The 19,509-nt window shown below is 39.0% G+C and overlaps 7 protein-coding genes across 11 annotated transcripts in view; 1 reads left to right on the top strand and 6 right to left on the bottom strand.

Moving 5' to 3' along the window:
- Window positions 1-19,509, top strand: part of LOC135161848 (WW domain-binding protein 4) — a 34,169-nt gene that overhangs the window by 10,221 nt on the left and 4,439 nt on the right. Inside the window, exon 1 of one of the 3 annotated variants that reach the window (XM_064119778.1) lies at window positions 600-619. The exons of 1 other annotated variant lie outside the window; for it this stretch is intronic. In XM_064119778.1, the coding sequence (XP_063975848.1) occupies window positions 615-619 (5 nt within the window). In that variant the 5' untranslated portion in view covers window positions 600-614. Of the gene's footprint in view, window positions 1-599; window positions 620-18,608; window positions 18,750-19,509 lie in introns of those variants that run through there. One more of the 3 variants, XM_064119781.1, reaches the window with a different exon arrangement.
- Window positions 3,882-9,663, bottom strand: LOC135161404 (facilitated trehalose transporter Tret1-like). The gene is made up of 10 exons (XM_064118938.1): window positions 9,410-9,663; window positions 9,149-9,347; window positions 8,482-9,088; window positions 8,298-8,424; window positions 8,177-8,248; window positions 6,055-6,150; window positions 5,956-6,005; window positions 5,112-5,679; window positions 4,853-5,054; window positions 3,882-4,791 (listed from the first exon to the last, which is right to left on the bottom strand). The coding sequence occupies exons 1-10, from the start codon at window positions 9,661-9,663 to the stop codon at window positions 4,174-4,176; spliced, it is 2,793 nt and encodes a 930-aa protein (XP_063975008.1). The 3' UTR covers window positions 3,882-4,173.
- On the bottom strand, window positions 6,216-8,475 carry LOC135161845 (facilitated trehalose transporter Tret1-like). Of its 2 annotated transcripts, none has more exons than XM_064119772.1 (4): window positions 8,015-8,475; window positions 7,381-7,948; window positions 7,105-7,303; window positions 6,216-7,046 (listed from the first exon to the last, which is right to left on the bottom strand). In XM_064119772.1, the coding sequence occupies exons 1-4, from the start codon at window positions 8,070-8,072 to the stop codon at window positions 6,438-6,440; spliced, it is 1,434 nt and encodes a 477-aa protein (XP_063975842.1). In that variant the 5' UTR covers window positions 8,073-8,475; the 3' UTR covers window positions 6,216-6,437. The 2 variants fall into 2 exon arrangements, with proteins under 2 accessions (XP_063975842.1, XP_063975843.1); XM_064119773.1 differs by having other exon boundaries at window positions 7,381-7,888.
- On the bottom strand, window positions 9,799-10,257 carry LOC135161851 (uncharacterized). Its single transcript, XM_064119785.1, has 2 exons — window positions 10,043-10,257; window positions 9,799-9,977 (listed from the first exon to the last, which is right to left on the bottom strand). The coding sequence occupies exons 1-2, from the start codon at window positions 10,101-10,103 to the stop codon at window positions 9,799-9,801; spliced, it is 240 nt and encodes a 79-aa protein (XP_063975855.1). The 5' UTR covers window positions 10,104-10,257.
- Window positions 10,802-13,140, bottom strand: LOC135161841 (facilitated trehalose transporter Tret1-like). The gene is made up of 4 exons (XM_064119767.1): window positions 12,735-13,140; window positions 12,079-12,646; window positions 11,788-11,989; window positions 10,802-11,708 (listed from the first exon to the last, which is right to left on the bottom strand). Exons 1-4 carry the CDS (start codon window positions 12,793-12,795, stop codon window positions 11,097-11,099), a joined length of 1,443 nt encoding a protein of 480 aa, XP_063975837.1. The 5' UTR covers window positions 12,796-13,140; the 3' UTR covers window positions 10,802-11,096.
- LOC135161843 (facilitated trehalose transporter Tret1-like) lies at window positions 13,967-16,144 on the bottom strand. 2 transcript variants are annotated; one of them, XM_064119768.1, is made up of 4 exons: window positions 16,009-16,144; window positions 15,203-15,770; window positions 14,904-15,108; window positions 13,967-14,765 (listed from the first exon to the last, which is right to left on the bottom strand). In XM_064119768.1, the coding sequence occupies exons 1-4, from the start codon at window positions 16,067-16,069 to the stop codon at window positions 14,163-14,165; spliced, it is 1,437 nt and encodes a 478-aa protein (XP_063975838.1). In that variant the 5' UTR covers window positions 16,070-16,144; the 3' UTR covers window positions 13,967-14,162. The 2 variants fall into 2 exon arrangements, with proteins under 2 accessions (XP_063975838.1, XP_063975839.1); XM_064119769.1 differs by having other exon boundaries at window positions 15,203-15,793; window positions 16,009-16,142.
- Window positions 17,168-18,937, bottom strand: LOC135161844 (facilitated trehalose transporter Tret1-like). Its single transcript, XM_064119770.1, has 4 exons — window positions 18,784-18,937; window positions 18,123-18,690; window positions 17,841-18,042; window positions 17,168-17,776 (listed from the first exon to the last, which is right to left on the bottom strand). The coding sequence occupies exons 1-4, from the start codon at window positions 18,839-18,841 to the stop codon at window positions 17,168-17,170; spliced, it is 1,437 nt and encodes a 478-aa protein (XP_063975840.1). The 5' UTR covers window positions 18,842-18,937.

Genomic DNA, 19,509 nt, shown 5'->3' with positions numbered 1-19,509 from the left:
CTTCATTCCATGTTATAAAAAAAAATAGACCTTCATCGGGATCGAGACAAATTTCATTAAAACGTTTTTTTGATGGCCTTGCTGGCTTAATAAAAATCTGGCAAAGTTACAGAATAACAGAGAAAAAATACAATCAAGAAAAGCTCGAAGTTATTATCAAAAATTAGGGCAAAACTGATTGGTATTGCGGTGTATCAAATTTCCGTTATGATCTATGGAATATAGATTTATAGGTTGTTCCTAAAAATTTTGGAGTAACGATGGGAAATTACTCACTGCCCTGATGTTCCGGCCTTCTGAATGGGCTTGACAGTTTATTTCAGTAGCTCGGGCTCGTGTCGTATATCAATCGCGTCAGACATGTGCATTTGTTTTAATTAGTCCCGAGGGCTTTGTATGAGGACATTAAAGTTGACCAGCTTTTAATTGGCACGGCTTGCATCACAATTTGGAACGGTAATGGTCATAAATATTTCAGATTTGATGGTTGCACATTTGGAATGTTAGCCCGGATACAGGGGATGGAGCTTTTATTATTCAGTGTTGAGTCTTCATCGGGAATTATCTGTATTCAATATTCAATAACCATTTCACTCCATCAGTTTGTTTAAACGATGAGGTAAATAAATAAAATTCGATTCAACATTTAAGCCGGAACGCGATTTAATAATTTCGTTTCTATTATTATGGGATAATAACATTTTTCAAGCAGTTTTGATTCTGCTTTTCTCTTCGATCAACACACGTACGTCTCCTCGCACTTCTTATTGGTTCTAGTACTCTTGTTTCTTAATAAGTGAACTGTTATTGCATTGCGTGAGACACGCGGTTTTATATAGTGACCCAAGTGCGTCAGTGGTGCTGATGGTGCGAATGGAGAAACGACGATAACAGAGTCATTTGGAGAAAATTCCAATTCCCACAGCGGGACGCACTGGGGGCATATACGGGGGGATAATCAAACTGCAATGTATTGCTTGATAAATGGTACAACTTCGATCGACGCGTATCGTATGTTTATGTTGGCAGTTGGCATTGCTATGCATATTCCAACGTCTCGCAGCACGCAATCAGTATGATTTTTTAAAATCCTCAGGTATTTTAAAATTACACATGTGGATGCCATTTGAGGGAAGATCATTTCAGCCCAAATCACTCGGTCTTCTCTACTTTATTGGTTTTTCTTCCTGAAGAATAAATGTTTTCACCTCACGAGCGGCTCGAGTCACATTCTGGGGGATTATTTTTTGAAAAAAAAGAACCAAAAAAAATTGGATTTGAGGATAACGTTCGTATTTTATTAATTTTGTTTGCATTGACACCGTTTTTCTTCAATTACGTTGATGAGAGATTCCATTTGTTTGTCGATTTTTTAGCTGTGTATTTTCCAATTTAAAAAAATACGGACTCAAAAAAACCCAAAAAACTTTTTTTGTCACTGTGGATCCTATTCACTTCCATTAGTCGTTCCGGGATTTTTCTAAAAATTCCTCTCTGCGTAGGGCATCGCCTCACATTTACATTCTGTCACGCAATTTTTTCTCAAGTTTTTCCTCCGTATCCACAACTTTAAAATTACTCTCCCTCGTAATTAAGGAAAATAGGAAACGTGAATTTTTTTTTATCATCAGCTTGTTTAGCTCTGCAACGACGTCGTCTGGTAATAAAAGTTTACTGGGAGTGGGAGGGTCGTTGAAAGATGGAGAATGGGTGTTTATACATTACATGAAGTCATAACAAGGTGGGAACAGTGTCAGTGGGCGATAAATTCAAAATATGAGATTCAATTAACTTCGAGCCAATGCACCCGGGTATGATGCACTGGACTCCGAGTGTTTTGGAATTCCGCTGAGTCGCATGAATTTTCGGGGGAGGGACATTTGTTATACCTTGACTTTCCAGTGCTCTTATTAGGGACGTCATAATATATGTTATTAGCTTCAGGAAAATCCAGGGGAACAGGATGGATTTCATTCCCATTTTCTTATTAAAAAAATAAAAAAACATTACACAGGAAAATTGGGGCAAAAAGCACAGATCAAAATTAATTTGTTAATGTGAATCTCTATCACTCAATTGTTTACGTCAATATGAATTAATTACTAGGGAGCAAGCCTCTCTGTCTCCATTAATATTTTCCGTCAATTTTTTGTACTAATGACAGTCGGTGAAAATAAATTTTGCTCTGAACTCAATGTAGCTTCGATTTTTCTGTTTCATTTTACACAGGAAAATTGTGGCTGACTGCATGAGTCGTAATTAATATGCAATTTTGAATCTCTCAACTGTTTTCACAATTATGAATTCATTAGTGCGCAGCAATCCACTCAACCAAAATTAATATCGTACCGTTAAAATTTTCCGTAACGATGAAATTCGATGAAAATGAACTTCTCGTGTAACTCATTTATCCCGATCCATTGCTCCAGAAATTGTTTTGTATCACGTGGAACGTGACCCTCGTGTATAACTTAATGATGCCTTTGTCAGTGCCATCAGCCATATGCAATTACAGATTGTGCGTTGCAGATTGTGCGTGTACAGCACGTGTACGTCGTTTGACCACCCACATATCAGCACCCTCTTCAGCCCGAGATCAAAGGAAAAACCCAATTACCCGTTAAAATATTCACCTACACATTTGTACATAAATGATAAAATATTCGTGCGCCAGTTGCAGTCGGTGGAGATAGTGCACATGGGGGCCAATTCGAAATAGCACCGCTTTTCACTGATTTTTTTCCCTGTTAGAGCTGTCTCAATATTTCGACGATCCATTAGCCGTGATTTTTGGGAGAGGGACATTCAATTCGTTTCTGGGATTATTTTAGCTTCGTCAGAGAGAAAAAATTATAAATTTCCAACGTTTAAGCAGTAAAAGAGGAGAATTATTTTTTTACTTCCATTTTCAGTGTCAAATGATACTTAAGAGATTAAATGAATTTTTAATGAAAAGTTTTATTAGACATGAGGCTGCGAAAATATCTGTCAGGCGTTCATCACTGTAATTCAGTGTTGGAGATGAAACACCGCGTTTTGGGGTATTGTTCAGATCTTTATGGACATTATATAAATCCTTGGCCTTGTTGGATACCTCCCACGGTATAAGTCATCAAGAAACTCGTAAAACACCCGAATCACATGATGTAAAAGTTATAGATGCACTTTTATTGCAAATAAAAATATAAGCGCTCTCTAACAACTTTACGATTGCCAACTGAGTGAAAAAAAAAATCTGTGGAAATTCTTTTGTCGGGTTTTTCCGCCTATTTTGCGATTCAATGAATGATGATAAAAAATATTGCTCCCACAATTTATGAAATCCTGGAAATTGAGATCTGATGGAGCCGTTCTATTGTTCTGAGAGCTTTGAACTGTACCAGAACAAAAGCTGAAAAAGTGTCCCCATACTCTTCTCTTTCTATCAAACAAAAAGTAAACTGTTCGGAAAAATAGGTCCCGAGAATTCTCCTTTATTCGTTTAATTGAACAATTGCGCAACCAGTGGGGAGCCGTCAGTTGTACGTATAACTGGTGAGACCGTATAAATTTATTTCCGAGTAATGAAAATTGCTAAAATTACGGCAGTCGATGCTGTCTCTGACAGCTGGGACGTACTTTTGAATTGGATGCAAATTACCATAGATTACATGATGTCTTATCTATTAATAACATTGGTGTATTTATAACTTGGTTGACTATAAATACTGACCGAGTTTGGCTGAAGAAAACTTGTCTAGACGAATGCCTGGGATGCGGCTGATCGATAACTATTTCATTTTTACACCAAAAAAACTCTTGGAATAATATTTTAATGGAAATTACAAGAGAATGTGCTTTGATGACTTGGGTTTTTGCTATTATTTACAAAAAGCATGTGATACAATTTTACGGGTTTTTTATCGTGATTTTTTTATACAAAATCAAACATTCCTACTATTTTTCGAATTAGTCTTCTGGTCAGATTGACATAAATATTTTTCAATTACTCAAAATTCAGTCGTGGCCACTTCTCACAAGCAACAATTCCACTGAAATTTTCAATAATTTTTCATTGAAAATTCATAATATCCCAGGAAAATTAATAAAAATAGAAAATATTCAAGGAATTGCAATGCCTTGAGTTCCAAAGTCCTATGAATTTCACGTTCACCATAATGATTATCAATATAATCATTTATCGAGTGTCACTGGCTGCATGACAACTGCTTCACCGACTTCCTCCGGCTTTTTCTTCGTCTTTACAAGTTCCTTTCGAATGGATTCAAGTGTCTTACCTTTCGTCTCCGGAATATTAAGAAACGCAAACAAAAATGTGCCCATGCAAAACACCATAAATATAAAAAAACAGCCGTGCAATTCGACGACAGAAACAGCCACCGAGAAAAGTTTGAGAACTAAAAAGCCACAGCAAGTCATGATAAACAGAGTTATGCTGTTGCTAATACTCGCTAAATCTGGACTATACACTTCATTCGGGACTACATGCGCGATTGGGCCCACTCCAATGCAATACAGAATACTAAACCCCGATAATACGATCACTGGTGTCCAGCTGATTGCTGACATATCGTAGCCAAAGTTCTGAATCAGCAAAAAGGTTCCAAGAATACAGTGACAAACCGCCATTCCCGAAGAGGACACGAGAAGAAGAATTCTTCGACCTGCGCGTTCCATTGTCAATGTTGACAGCCAAGCACCGATTACCTGCATCACCCCGAAAATTATAGTTGCCACATAGGGATCCACTGAGCTCTTTGCTAGATTGAATATAACCACCGTGCTCGTCAGCTAAAGAACAACATATTTGTCAATATTGTTAGAAAATGATAAAAGTCAACATGATATTTACCAGAACACTGATCCCACATGATTGCTGACCAATTGCTAACATCACTGCAATAACCAACGCCTTAAAATTTCCTCTGTCTGTAAATATATCCCTAATATTGGCTGACTTAGCGATATCGATCTTATCGTCAACAGATGCTCGAAGTCTATTTATTTCAAGTTCAACAGCTGGCTTATCATTACCTCTGAGCCACATCAAAGATCTGTGAATTGAATAAAGTACGAATCATCCCATAATTGCAAATGCATCTTCCAATTACCTGGTGGCTTCCTCAATTCGAATCTTCCTGATTAGATAAACCGGTGTTTCTGGCAGTACCAACAATCCCCCGAAGTGACAGATGGGTATGAGTAGACAGCACATTGCAAACACGTGATAAGACAGCACTGAACCGAGAATGTATGAAGACAGAAGACCAATTTTTACACTGAATAGGAAGAAACTTCCGAGTTGTCCTCTGATATCAACACTAGCTATTTCTGTGATATAGAGAGGAGCGTGGAATGTAGCCAGTGCAGCGGCAATTCCTTGGAGAATTTGGGCGATCAAGAGTTGATAGAAATTGGTAGCAAATAGTATGAGCAGCCAGGAGGTGGTGGAGGGAAGGGCGATCACTAGACCTGTTGCCTTTCTACCGAATCTTTCACAAAAACTAGCGCTAAACAGAAAGATAATTAAGGGTCCGATTGCCAGACTTGAGATCAGCCATGATGCTTCCTCATCGGTTAGAGGGGTTGTTCCCAGGGGTGTGTCATCCCTCACCAAGGATGGAATTGTCGTTGAACACCAGCCGTACGATACTCCACTCAGAAACGGTGCAAGATTTACTGGAATTTATGTTTATATGCAGTGTTCATTGGGTGGTTAATTCATAATTATCGAAACGGAAGTCCGTTGCAGCTTTATTCACTCAAGAATGTATAAAATTGCCAGTCATTCCGGGAGATAAGGCTCTTATCATTCGTCTTATCTATGCAATTTCCATCAAAATTCAGACACCGAAAGCATAATTACATGAATTCAAGTGTATAAATTTTCTGAAAGCTGAGTTTAGCTTCCTAACTTTGAAAATAGACTAATCTGTCGAAGATACGTGAACTTACCGATCATTGTTGCCATGAATTGTCGCCACTTTCCCGGCACAGTCGCAGATCTTGCCATAATTCGTTGAACTAATCTAATATATATTCAAGAGAACTTACACGACGAACAGTGTGTTGATTACTAAAAGAATAAAATGATTAGAGCCCACAGCATATTGAATCGACTGCCAGCTTTCGGTGTCATAAATGATAAATCTGTTGACATTCTTTATCATAATTGCTTCATTAAAAAAATAGTCAGCAACTTGTTGGATATGTCATATGCTGATAAAGTTTATTAACTGAATCCTTTTTTAATTAAAAAAATATGGGGGAGGGGTGGATGAGCTCCTCATAATTTATCTATTTATACACATTTAATTATGTCAGTATAAACTTCAATATTCGTGACAGATCGCTTATTCTGTGAATAGATTCTACTGGTACAACATATTTATTTACTAATAGGATAGTATCACAGTGTCTTTTCCTGTCTAAGTCGCTCAAGACTGTACAATCACAGATTTTACATGACTTTCTCCACTATTTTCCCCCCGCAATCCGTCTAAATCTTCAAGAATAGTCTTCTTACTCTTTCCCTTGGTCTCCGGTATCACAAACCACGTGAAAAAAAATATATACACACAAGGTATGACAAACATGCAGAAGCATTTGTCGAGGCCAATTGCATTGACAATAATAGGAAACGTTTTCATAATAAAACCTGTGAATAAGAACATGATGAACAGAATGATGGTGTGACATGTGCTCGCTAGACGTGGATGGTATACCTCGGTGGCAACTATGAACGGAATGGAACTCATGCCAATGGAATAAATAACACCGGATGCGGATAACACTACTAGAGGTATCCAATTGAAGAGGGACACGTCATAATCCCACGTCTGAATTAATAGGAATAATCCCAGAATAAAATAGCACAAGGCAACACCAGCAGCGGACACCATGAGAAGTGGTCGTCTTCCAGCACGTTCTGTTGTCAATGTCGCTATTCCAACTCCAATCACTTGCATCACTCCGACTGCAATTGTCGCTAGATTGGGATCTACTGAACTTTTTGCCATAATGAATATAGTGACGGTGTACGACAGCTGAAATAATAATTTCATCAGTACGTCAGTCTTCTCAGTTTAAAAAAATTCTGTTTACCAAAATACTCATTCCACATGCTGGCTGACACAGTATCACTGTCAGAGCTATTACAAATCCTTTGATAAATCCTCGACTTCTCAACAGATGTTTCATTTCGACAGACTCTCTCTCCATCTTCTGATTATGAAACTCGCACAATTTTGCTAGTTCAATGTTCACAGCTGATTTATCATTTCCCCGGAACCACATGAGAGACCTGACAATCGATACATGAGTTACTGCGTCCATTTCGATAAATACAATCGGAACATAATCTCGATCTCCAGATCTCACCTGATTGCTTCGTCAAATCGTCGCTTTCTGACTAGATAAACTGGTGTTTCGGGGAGGACAAAGAGTCCACTCACGTACAATAGTGGTATAATTAGACCACATAATGCGAACATTGTGTAGGACAGTACAGTACCTAAAATGTAACCGCAGACGGTACCAATTTTTAAGTTCAACACAAAAAGAGAACCAAGTTGTCCTCTAATACTGTCACTGACACTCTCAGCTACGTAAAGTGGAGCAAAGAAGATGGACATAGCGTTAGCTGCTCCATTCAAGGCTTGTGCTACCAGAATGTGGTAGAAATTGTCCGCGAAGAGGATGAATAGCCAACTGGCGATGTAAGGAACAGATACGACGAAGCCGGTGATTCTTCGCCCGTAGCGCTCACAGAAGCTTCCGCAGAATGGAATGACGAACAGAGGTCCAAAACCCAATGCTGAAACTAACCAAGAGGCTTCATCCTCGGTTATAGGGTCTGCTAATACTGAAGTCATTTCGATCTGTAGACCTGGAATCATTGTCGATGACCAGCCGTATGAGAGTCCAACCAAAAATGCCGGAAGATTTACTGAAATTTTAATAAATTCCTGTCTAGAACCGCTAAATTGGCTTGTTATAATTACTGAGGATTTACCTATAAGCGTTGAGACTAATTGTTGCCATTTTCCGGGTACTGAGACGTCTTGTTGCATAGCTGGTTCATCAAGTAGCTTGATCGGAATTTATCAAAATAACGGGTGAAATGCGGATAGACTTATCTCGACGAGAGATGGAACACGAATGGAATAAATTCCACGTGATTCTCTCCCTCCCGTATTTGTTGACATTTATGAGATGTATACATTCATTTCTTATCAATTCTACTATACTAGAATAAAAAATAAATGAAAATTCCGTTCTGATTGATTTCCAATTACGTGATAAAGTTCATTGGCTTGGGCATGTTTGATCGTAATTTATATAATTTAATAAGAATGCAAAAATTATCTCGCTGTTGGTATCTGAGACTTCTATTTCTCAGCAAAAAATGGTCAAAAGTATCCGCTTATTTTTCATGATTTATTCATATTATTCACAACTTGCACATATACTGTCCAATTTATTTAATTTCAATTGAATTCCCACGGAAATCATCTTCTGATTTAATCGCTGTAGCATTCAGCTCTCTGAGAATGTAATCAACCGATTTTCCTTTAGTCTCAGGAATAATGATATACGTTACTAAAAAAGTACATGTGCAAGAAAATCCAAAGGCGAAGAAGCATCCGTAGCTTCCAATTGAACTCTCAGCCAGTAAAGGAAAGCCCTTAACGACTAAGAAGGCAATAATCCACGTGGCTGTCATTGCCATAGAATTAACAACTGCTCGAGTTTCGGAACTCAGGACTTCTGACACAACAACGTATGCCAGGGGCCCTAAACCGATAGAATAAAAGGTTGTGAAAAGGCATAGAAGCATAATTGGGGCCCACCTACAGAACCACAAATCATAATGCCAAGTTTGTAATAGAAGAAATAGACCGAGAAGCCAGTGACAAATGGCCATTCCACCGCAGGAAAATAAGAGGAGGACACGCCTTCCAAATCTTTCAATCATCATTGTTGGCAAGAATGATGCGGCTAATTGGACTGCACCGAGAACTATAGCTGATGTGTTTGGACTCAGTGAAGATCCGGACAGTTGAAAGATCGTTGCACTGTACGCAAACTAAAAGGATTGAGTTCCGATGAGAGATTATTTAAAATTATGATAATATGATGGACTTACGACGACAGGATTTCCACTGGCTTGTTGACCTGGCAGAAGGACTAGAGCGATGAGGAAACCCTTTATAGTTCCACGATTCTTCAACACATCTCTGAAGCCTCCAGACTTGACAGACTGTGAATCTTCAATGGATTGTTTCAGCCGAGCAAGCTCTTCTTCGACAACTGCTTTATCGCCGTGTCTGAGCCACAATAGGGATCTGGAGATGGACATTATTCAGTTATATAACACGCAGATGGATCATTGATAATCGAAGTGTACCTCGTGGCTGCCTCTACCCCACTTTTTCGCAAAAGAAAGACTGGTGTCTCTGGCATGAACGTAAATCCGCTGATGAACACAAGGGGCAGGATCATACCGCATACAGCAAACATCTGATAGGACATTACGACTCCGAAAATGAAGGCGAGAAGAATTCCAAGGCTCAATGCAAAGGGCAGAAAACTTCCGAGTTTTCCTCTAATTTCATCACTAGCGATTTCCGCTATGTAGATGGGGACGAGGAAGATGGTCATGCTGCTTGCCACGCAGGTGAAAATTCTGGCAGCAAAAAGACAGGCAAAGTCTTGGGCAATTATGGTGAGAATCCAACTCAGTATCTGGGGAATTACTATCACACATGCGAGGAGTTTTTTCCCAAATTTATTTGACTAGGGGCCACAGAGAGGAGATACAACTAATGCGGTTATGAAGAAAATTGATGTCAGCCAGGATATCTGATCTTGAGTCATTGGCGTCGTTCCAACTGGAGTGGTGTCTTCTTGCAGTTGGGGAATAATTGGTGATGCCCAACCGATTGACACACCGGCTGAGACGGCTAAGATGTTCACTGCAATTTTTGGATATTAATTATTCCAGCCTGTGATAATCAATGGACTGAATTATGGAACTCACTGATTGAAGCCGCCACATACTGTCGCCACATTATAGATCTAACAACAGAACTTGTAGACATTTGGATCTTCTTTCATGAATTCGTCGATTGATCGAATAATATGATACTCGAAAGGTGCAATATACGATCATAAATAAATTCTGCGCAACAGCTTCACCGCAATGTACCGTCTACTATTTCATGGAATATTCCTCCTGGAGAGTGGGTAAATTTATGTGACAAGAATTGTTAATAAAAAACGTGCCAAATGACGTACAAAAACCACTATGGTCATCGTCAGTTAGCCACTTCGTTCAAGTGAACCCATACAAGAATGTAAACAATATAGAAGTACGAGTAATTTGTTATTATTTATCGCAGGCGAGAATAATTCTACTGGAATGTTGTTTAGTTAATGTCGTAAACTTGCCACAAGTGCTGGGGAAATTCTCCACATTCTTTTCACTCGACACGCTTAATATTGGTCGTAAATAATCCCGGATCAATATTTATGGAAGAACGATTCCACTTCTGAAGTACTTTATCGACCACTTCAATAGATTTTCGGTGAAGCCACTTCATCAGAAATCTTCCAATCTCAAGACCGCGAGACGAACTCATTTATCTTCATGAATGATAAAATGTGGGTGACATTAAGTCTGCGTTAAATTTGTTTCCTGCAAATTTTCGGTGTAATTGATGATGAATCAGTGCGTTTATTTGTGATTTTTTTATTGATCTTACTGTGCTAGAATAAGGGAAACAAATAAGTTGACTGATCTCTGGATAATAGAGTTTATTGACTTGAACACAGTTGATCACAATTGACATAATTACACGAGCGTGCGAAAGTCCTTTCGCAACTGTCTTTTAATCATTCAGAAATCGGCTGAAGTAAAAACTATGAGACATATTCAGCAATTCCAATGTTGCTCTTAAATTATCAAAAAGTGTGCTCTCAGTATTTCTAACATTTGAAAAAAAATCGTGTCACGCTATTCACGGATATCCCTGAGTTACTTGTTGTGTCTTCCTCCTCTACGCGACTATAAATATCGCTATATACAACAGTGCCTAGTAAATTTCCATAGAATTTCTATTCCCTGTTGAATTCCCTTCTGACTTTTTCTGGGGACCGTTGAGTTCTCTGAGTATGGATTCAATCGACCTTCCTTTGGTCTCCGGAACGAGAAAGTACGTAATTAAAAATGTACTTGTGCAGCACAATGCGAATATAAAAAAGCATCCGTAGCTTCCAATTAAACTACTAACCAATGGAAAGCCCTTGATGACAGTGAAGAAAACAATCCATGTAGCCGTCATAGCTAGGGAATTAGCAAATGCAGCTACTTCAGAACTCAGTACTTCCGATGCTACAACAAATGCCACTGGGCCCAAACCAATAGAGTAAAGGGTTGTGAAGAAACATAGAACGATGACTGGCGCCCAGCGGACGATTGACATATCATAATCCAAAGCTTGGAATAGGAAAAATAATCCCAGAAGACCGTGACAAATGGCCATTCCACCACAGGATATCAAGAGGAGAAAGCGTCTTCCAACACGTTCAATCGTCGCTGTTGACAAGAACGACGCAATCAATTGCATTACACCGAGGGCTATAGCTGAGCTATTTGGGCTCAATGATGATCCCGCCAGCTGGAATATCGTCGCGCTATATGTAAACTGAAAATATCAAGTATCAAATACCCATGAAATATCAATAATAAAATGTCCCAACATTTGATTAATATTCCCAGCTTACAACGACAGAATTGCCGCACGCCTGTTGCCCCGGTAGAAGGGCAAATGCGATGAGAGAGCCCTTGATGGTTCCTCGGTCTCGCACAAGGTCCCTGAAGCCCACCGACCTAGCAGATTTTGAATCCTCTTCAATGATTTTCTTCAACCGATCAAGTTCTCGATCCACCGTTCCTTTGTCATTGTTCCTGAGCCACATGAGGGACCTGTGCAAAAAAACTAATCAGTCAGGAGAAGCATTGAAGGAAGAGAATGACACGTTAACAAGTCCTATCAAGATGATATTTGGGTTGACCTCGTGGCTTCCTCATAGCGACATTTCCTCAGCAACCAGACCGGCGTCTCTGGCATGAATACAAAGGCACTGATGAAGACTATCGGTAGAATTATTCCGCATATTGCAAACATCTGATAGGTCATGACAACTCCCAGAATAAAACTCAGAAGAATTCCGATGCTCAATGCAAACAGGAGGAAACTCCCGAGTCTTCCTCTAACATCATCACTTGCTATCTCAGCGACATAGATGGGAACTAGGAAAATTGTCATGCCACCGCCCACACCCGTGAGAATCCTCGCGACAAGTAGACATGTGAAATCTGGCGCGAGGATTGTCAAGAGCCAGCTCAGACCCAGGGGAATTGCTATTAAACAACCGAGTCGCTTTCTTCCAAATTTTTCCGAAAAACTGCTGCACAATGGTGAAATTATTAATGCTGCTATACAAAATATTGATGTCAACCAGGATATCTGATCCTTGGTCATTGGTTCGGTACCCACTGGTGTATTGGCAGCTTCCAACTGAGGAATAATTGGTGATGTCCATCCGATTGACATACCCGTGGAAATTCCTGCTATGTTTACTACAACAATCGGGCAACAATTGTCAGGTGCATTTGGTTTGAGTTGATGTGGGGATAGACAACAGATATATTCAGCTTTTGGACTCACTGATTGATGCTGCAACATATTGCCGCCAGACTCCAGAGCTATCCGATGGATTTTTCGACATTTTAAATTACTTCAACTTCACCAAGACGTTGGATAGGCTTTCCTTCATTCAATTTAGTATGTCAAATGTACAGGTGACGATAAGAAAGCGTAACACCACCGCCGTAGACACACGGTATGTTCAACCGCAATATGTTTAGTGCGGAATGTACCTTCAGAAGTGGGAAAATTCATTTATGCGATGAGAATCGTTATTACGAAACCGATCCAACGAACAGGAAAATTAACGACGAGCATCCTCTTATTATACACACTTATTACATTTTTCCAAGTTGATTTTTAGAAATACAAAGTATAATCACCAAATCCAAAGCATCTAGTATCGTCTACTGCGATAATAATTTAACTAAAATGTTACTTAAATGTTTTACGGTTGCGTATTGTCGAATCTCTTCTCATTTTCTCTCGAATACTGACATAGAGAATGTAAGTGATTAATGATTTCCTAAATAAGTATAGTCGGGGAACGTATGATCATTTGTATTTTTCCATTTCCTCACTACATACTCCTTCGCTCTCGACATTCCTCATCTAATTTGGAGTTTCTAACAATCTATCGTCTATCAAAATCATTTCCGAAGAGTTCACTGTGACTTTCAGATGACGTGAAGAATGATGAATTAACTCATAAGTCATCTGAATGATTAGAACTATTCGTAGAACATTCGGGTGTCGACTTGACCGAGCTCCCTTTGGTCTTGAAGATGGCATTTATGACCTTCAATTACATTCTGAGAAAAGAGAAATTCTTTCCTAATGAAAAATTAGATATTGCGAAGAGCATCGGTGTAGACAAACTGTCTATTATACTGTAATGGACTTTGAATGGAATGCGACTTGAAGAGTGGGAAAATTCAGTTATGTGATTGTAATTACTATTATGCAACTCATGAACAGGGAAAATGAGGAATCGGCATCCTCATACTACATATTACATAGTTCTGTTTGTTCATATCCACTCTTATAGCAATGTCAACAATCATCAGGTAGGGGTAATCTATTAGTGTTTATCACGGCAATGATTTAGTTGGAATGTTGCTCAGATGCCAAAGAAAAATTGAATAAATATGAGGAAATTTCCCACACAAGCGGAATGTGAAATCCTCGCTATTCGATCTCTTCTGTTGATTCCACGAAAATCATAGGATAATTGATTAATGATTTTTCAGAAGTCTGTATTCTTCGATTTTATTACAAAGTAACAATACATTTTCAACATTCCTTAGCGCTATTATGAATAATTAATGACTGTACCCATGAGATCAGGTTGTATCTATAAAAGGGAGTAAAGTTTAACAATAAATATCACATTTCACGCTTCATGAGAAATTTAATAATTTAGTTTCATAAATAAATAATACTACTTGATCAAGGTTTTCTTGACAGTTCATAATCAATGGTTTTCGATTTTTTCGATGAGACATTCAACTCTTTCACTATTGACTCAATCGATTTACCTTTGGTCTCAGGAATGACAAAGTACGTAAATAATAAAGTACAGGTACAGAAAAATGCGAGAATAAAGGCACATCCGTGGGCTCCAATTAAATCTCTTGCGAATGGAAAACCTTTGATTATTACAAAACAAATAATCCACACTATTGACATCGCTATCGAATTGGCGAGACCTGATATATCGGAACTGAGGACTTCACTGGAAACCACAAAAGCCACTGGGCCTAGACCAAGGCAATAGAGGATAGTATATGATGATAGAGTGACAATTGGTAACCAGTTGATGGTTGATAAATTATACTCGAGAAATTGAAATAGAAAAAATAATCCCAGTAGAATGTGACAAATTGCCATTCCACCGCATGAAAATAGTAGGAGAAATCGTCTTCCTGCACGTTCAATCGTTGCTGTTGATACTATCGATCCAAATACTTGCATTATTGCGAGAACTATAGCTGCAGAATTTGGATCCAATGATGTTTCTGCCAATTCAAAAATTGTCGCTGCATACGTAAACTGAAAGGATGCAAATAACAATTGGATTTTGACAACTTGGTACTGTAATTTAACGAGTTTTTACGTTTCGATCATCATAGACTGCTGAAATATTTTATCAAATATTTTTAACAATTATGAAAATCTTATTCCACTTACAATGACAGTGATTCCAGAGGTTTGTTGTCCTGGAAGTAATGCGAGAGCAATAACGAATCCCCAAATGGTCCCTCGACTTCTGAATAGATCTTTGAAACCGACTGTTTTGCTGGTACTCATAGCTTCTTCTTCCAGCATTTTCTCGATACGACGTAATTCACTGTCCACTGTCACCTTATCATCGTTCCTGAGCCACATCAACGACCTGTCGATGCCAATTTAACAAAATTGTTCAGCAAATAGTAGCGTAAACTAAAAATTAATTAGGCAATCATCTGATGACTGAGGTACAGACTCACCTAGTTGCTGCCTCCTTTCGTCCTTTACGGAGAAGATAGATGGGAGTTTCAGGCATGAATATGAATCCAGCAAGAAAAACAATTGGCACTATCATGCCACTTATTGCAAACATCTGATAGGACATGATAGCTCCGAGTATGAACCCCAAAAGAAGCCCAAAATTCGCAGCAACTCCCAAAAAACTTCCGAGCTTCCCCCTGACATCATCACTGGCTATTTCAGCTATGTAAATTGGCACGAGAAAGATGATCATACCATTTCCCATACCCTCAAGGATTCTCGCAATCAGGAGAAACGTGAAATTTGTTGCTAGAAGAGTCAGGAGCCAGCACAATCCCATGGGAATTGCCATGAGGCATCCCAATATTTTTCTACCAAATCTCTCAGACAATATATTACACAATGGGAGCACAAATAGTGGCGCAATGCAGGTGACTGATGATAACCAGGATATTTGATCTAGGGACATTGGCTTATCACCAACTGGTGTATCCGTAGCTTGGAGACGAGGAATCATTGGTGATGTCCAACCCGCTGATATGCCTGTCGCTATTGTTGCCAGATTGACTGTAATTTCAGGAGAATATTGACTGTTATCAATTAATCGATCCAAAAAGTGGAAGTCACTGTAATTATCTCGACAATAAAATTCATAAATTGCTATGGGATCGATCGAGATCATCTCGGCGATTATTCGCTTGTTTGAATGATTCCTTCAAAATTCGATCATTCTAAATGACACCTAGCCCAATTGGACAGTGATCAGCCCTGATTTGACTTCCCATATGGTAATATCGAAACTCACTGGTCAATGCAGCAGTATATTGACGCCATGTTCCCCTAACTTCTGGCAGAATTTTAGACATTTCAACAGCTCGTAAATTAATCGGTGAAAGGAATAGTTTTTTTACTCTTCGATTAATGCTGGACCAACTGCCGAAGACAGTCTATATCAACACTATCACATTTCCCTCTCTCCAGTGAATACCGTGATTACTCTTTTCAGAATCTTCTTTGAATGTATTTACTTCATGAATATAATTGACACTTTGAAATCTTTCCAACGACATATTAGTCTAAATGTGGAGATTTCCGCGTTTTATGCGGTGTTCCACGTTCAAGTTCATTGCTATATATGCGATACTCGTTGGCGGGTATGTCCAATTCGCCCCCACCTTCGGTGCTGCGTTAGTATTTCCATTGGTTTTTTTCCGGCTCCGATGCTAACTGATAAAGCATTAACATATTTTCCGCATTCTTATTACCGACAATAATTTACTGAGAGTAGTCACTCGGGCACTTGGCAGATTTGTTGATTATTTAATGAAAACTTGAGTGTCATTGTGTGGGATCTAGCCCCGAGCGATACGCAATTGCATAAATCTAGAGTGCGATGAGTGGAGCAGAACAATATTGGAAAAATTAATCGATTCAATTTTTTTTAGATTCAAATTACACTTATATGAGACTCTGAGGTCAGTTTTTAATTAAATCCACCATAAAATTTCTGGTTCACCTCGAAAATTCTGCAAAAGTGATGTGAGTCATGTGAAAATGGTTTATTTGAATGAAATGAAATTTATGATCTTTTTGGGTAGAGGATTTAATAGCATTGAAGGTAATCATTGCATTGAAGTCATCAGATTTTTGATTTCCCAAGAAATCTAATTAACTTCTAAGACTTGTATTAGTAGAAAACGGAGAATTCCCCAACTTATTTGCATTTTTAATCTAAGTATAAATATTTATGTGAATGTATTTACGTAAATTTTCCTATTTCTCACCATTCGCCTGGAACCATTCACTTACAGTGTACGGTTTCCATTAATTTTCTCACGAAATTATGGATTTTCAATGGTGGAAGTCTTGAAATTTCACGGACACCTGTACCCGATAAAAATCCCCGCGAAGTTCACTCTAGTAGATTCACAACAATTCCATTTAAAAAAACAGCTAATAACTAATTAAGGTTTAACCGAACATTTTTTATTCTCATGAATCTTCCTCGTCTCAATCTCTTCCCCACCCAACTCTTTAAGAATAGATTCGATCGATCTCCCCTTCGTCTCGGGAACGACAAAATACGTAAACACGAAGGTGCACAAACAGCATGATGCAAGAACAAAAAAACATCCATAATTTTCAATTACATCATTGGCTAATGGAAAGCCTTTGACAATTATGAAGGATATAATCCACATGAAGGCAACAGCAACTGAGCTAGCCAAACCGGAGACATCGGGACTGAGGACTTCTGGCGTAACAACATATGCCACCGGGCCAATACCAATGCAATAAAGAATCGTGTAAAACGACAAAACAACAACAGGGAACCAGTTGATGGACTTGACATCGTATTCTAGATGTTGAAGAAGAAGGAATAGTCCCAGTAAGCAGTGAGAAATTGCCATTCCCAGGCATGAAATTAATAGCAGCAATCGTCGTCCAGCGCGTTCGATCGTCATTGTTGATAAAAATGATCCGAAGACCTGCATCACAGCGAGAATTATAGCCGCTGAGTCTGGATCCAGTGATGATCCCGCCAACCGAAAGATTGTCACTGTATACATGAACTGAAAAAAAATCAACAAAGACATCATCACCGTCCATCAACTAAAAAATATGAATCGAACTTACGACAACGGCAATTCCTGAAGTCTGTTGTCCAGACAGAAGTGCAGAGGCAATCAGAAACCCCCTGAAGGTTCCCCGATCCCTCCACAGATCCTTAAACCTCACTTTCTTGTCAAAATTCACCCCGTCTTTGACGATTTCCTGTAATCTCATTATCTCGGAATCCACAGTTGTCTTATCGTTATTCCAAATCCACATCAACGATCTGTAAGGGAAGGTGATTAAATTTCTCTCCAAATTCTTCCACTCGAGGTGAATGAAAAATGCAGGAATGGAATGGATCACCTTGTCGCCTGGTCATGACAATTCTTTCGCAGTAGGTAAATCGGGCTTTCAGGCATGAAGGCAAAACCGCTAACGAACAGAATCGCCAGTATCAGTCCGGATATCGCAAACATCTGATATGACATTGCAGCACCGAAGATGAATCCCAGAAGAATTCCAATGTTCAATGCAAACATCAGGAAGCTGCCGAGAACACCTCTCACCTCATCGCTCGAAATTTCAGCTACATAAATGGGAACAATGAACACAACCATACCGAGTCCAACACCAGCCAAAATTCTGGCAATGACAAGGCAAGCGAAGTCCTTGGCAAGAAGGGTGAGGAGCCAGCTGAAGCCCAAGGGAATGGATATTGAACTGGCAAATATTTTTCGTCCGTACTTTTCTGCCAAAGGATTGGAGAAGGGAAGAGCAAATACCGGTGCAACACAAAAAATCGCTGTCAACCAGGAGATTTGGTCCTGTGTCATGGGCTCCGTGCCAAGTGGTGTATTTGGATCTTGTAGCGGACCTATCATCGGCGATGTCCAACCAATTGATAAACCAGCTGCCACTGCTGACAAATTTACTGGAAATATCCATCAGGAACAATCGGATCATCACTGGAGAATTTTACTGATACTAACAGTTAAGTAACGCTCTCGAATATTTATCCATTTACTTGTTATTGCAGTGGCATATTGTCGCCATTTCCTGGAGTTCGCTGACGCTTTTGACATTACCAGGCTTGTCGATTCGACTGTTGAACCGAAATGTTCTTGTCTCTGGGGCACACTGGACAGAAATCGGAAGAGACAACTTGACAGAACTCAAGTGGATTAGCCTCCTGACGTACCATAACGATTTTCTTCGGAATTATGTTTAAAAGTCGTCCACTCATCTGCCCGATTACAGCCATTATTTCGAAATTCACCGAACTACGCATCCGGCCACCGCTTCATATTCTCGTGTGCGCTCGAGTGCAGTTGTCTAGGTTGATAAATTGAGGGATAGATACAATGCAATTAATAAGGAAGCGGTACAACCGTTTAATCGACTTGGTATCTCCTCAGTGGAGTTCTAATGTTCGTTATCTTTCTATGAAATTAGTAAGACAAATTTGAGAAGCTGAAAACATCATCAAATTTCGTTGAACAACCGAAAAAAAAACTTTGACTGTTCCCAAAATTTCTGAATTTTTTTCCATACGACAATTTTGTTGACGTAAAAATGATGAATGTTAGAAAAAAGTTGATATATTTCCTCGAACTCTATATAAAATAAGATTTATTTTTCCCCGGAAATTCAGGGACTGTATTGCTAGGAAGTTGAAGAAAGGTTCCGGTTGGTTGATGGTATCAAAGATTCGTATCATCAATAAAAAAATGAACTACTTCGTTCGTCCATC

Source organism: Diachasmimorpha longicaudata, chromosome 4 (assembly GCF_034640455.1).
Source record: "Diachasmimorpha longicaudata isolate KC_UGA_2023 chromosome 4, iyDiaLong2, whole genome shotgun sequence".
Classification (NCBI taxonomy): domain Eukaryota; kingdom Metazoa; phylum Arthropoda; class Insecta; order Hymenoptera; family Braconidae; genus Diachasmimorpha; species Diachasmimorpha longicaudata.
The sequence above is the reverse complement of the archived record's forward strand: the minus strand, read 5'-3'. Positions and strand labels throughout refer to the sequence as shown.

Bases quoted from the DNA above. Each gene is read 5' to 3' on its own strand.
- LOC135161845 (XM_064119772.1), bottom strand. From the start codon at position 8,072: ATGCAACAAGACGTCTCAGTACCCGGAAAATGGCAACAATTAGTCTCA. The intron at 7,949-8,014 runs GTAAATCCTCAG...TTAAAATTTCAG, and splicing joins ATTAGTCTCAACGCTTATAG to TAAATCTTCCGGCATTTTTG. The intron at 7,304-7,380 runs GTGAGATCTGGA...ATCGATTGTCAG, and splicing joins CGATTTGACGAAGCAATCAG to GTCTCTCATGTGGTTCCGGG.
- LOC135161404 (XM_064118938.1), bottom strand. From the start codon at position 9,663: ATGACCATCTTCCTCGTCCCCATCTACATAGCGGAAATCGCTAGTGAT. The intron at 8,425-8,481 runs AAATTGGACAGT...ATGAAAAATAAG, and splicing joins GAATTCAATTGAAATTAAAT to CGGATACTTTTGACCATTTT. The intron at 5,680-5,955 runs GTAAGTTCACGT...CATAAATTCCAG, and splicing joins ATTCATGGCAACAATGATCG to TAAATCTTGCACCGTTTCTG.
- LOC135161851 (XM_064119785.1), bottom strand. From the start codon at position 10,103: ATGTCTACAAGTTCTGTTGTTAGATCTATAATGTGGCGACAGTATGTG. The intron at 9,978-10,042 runs GTGAGTTCCATA...CAAAAATTGCAG, and splicing joins GTATGTGGCGGCTTCAATCA to TGAACATCTTAGCCGTCTCA.
- LOC135161841 (XM_064119767.1), bottom strand. From the start codon at position 12,795: ATGTCGAAAAATCCATCGGATAGCTCTGGAGTCTGGCGGCAATATGTT. The intron at 11,990-12,078 runs GTCAACCCAAAT...TTTTTTGCACAG, and splicing joins CGCTATGAGGAAGCCACGAG to GTCCCTCATGTGGCTCAGGA. The intron at 11,709-11,787 runs GTAAGCTGGGAA...TGATATTTTCAG, and splicing joins CGTGCGGCAATTCTGTCGTT to TTTACATATAGCGCGACGAT.
- LOC135161843 (XM_064119768.1), bottom strand. From the start codon at position 16,069: ATGTCTAAAATTCTGCCAGAAGTTAGGGGAACATGGCGTCAATATACT. The intron at 15,771-16,008 runs GTGAGTTTCGAT...CTGAAATTACAG, and splicing joins ATATACTGCTGCATTGACCA to TCAATCTGGCAACAATAGCG. The intron at 15,109-15,202 runs GTGAGTCTGTAC...TGGCATCGACAG, and splicing joins CGAAAGGAGGCAGCAACTAG to GTCGTTGATGTGGCTCAGGA.
- LOC135161844 (XM_064119770.1), bottom strand. From the start codon at position 18,841: ATGTCAAAAGCGTCAGCGAACTCCAGGAAATGGCGACAATATGCCACT. The intron at 18,043-18,122 runs GTGATCCATTCC...CTTCCCTTACAG, and splicing joins TGTCATGACCAGGCGACAAG to ATCGTTGATGTGGATTTGGA. The intron at 17,777-17,840 runs GTAAGTTCGATT...ATTTTTTTTCAG, and splicing joins CTTCAGGAATTGCCGTTGTC to TTCATGTATACAGTGACAAT.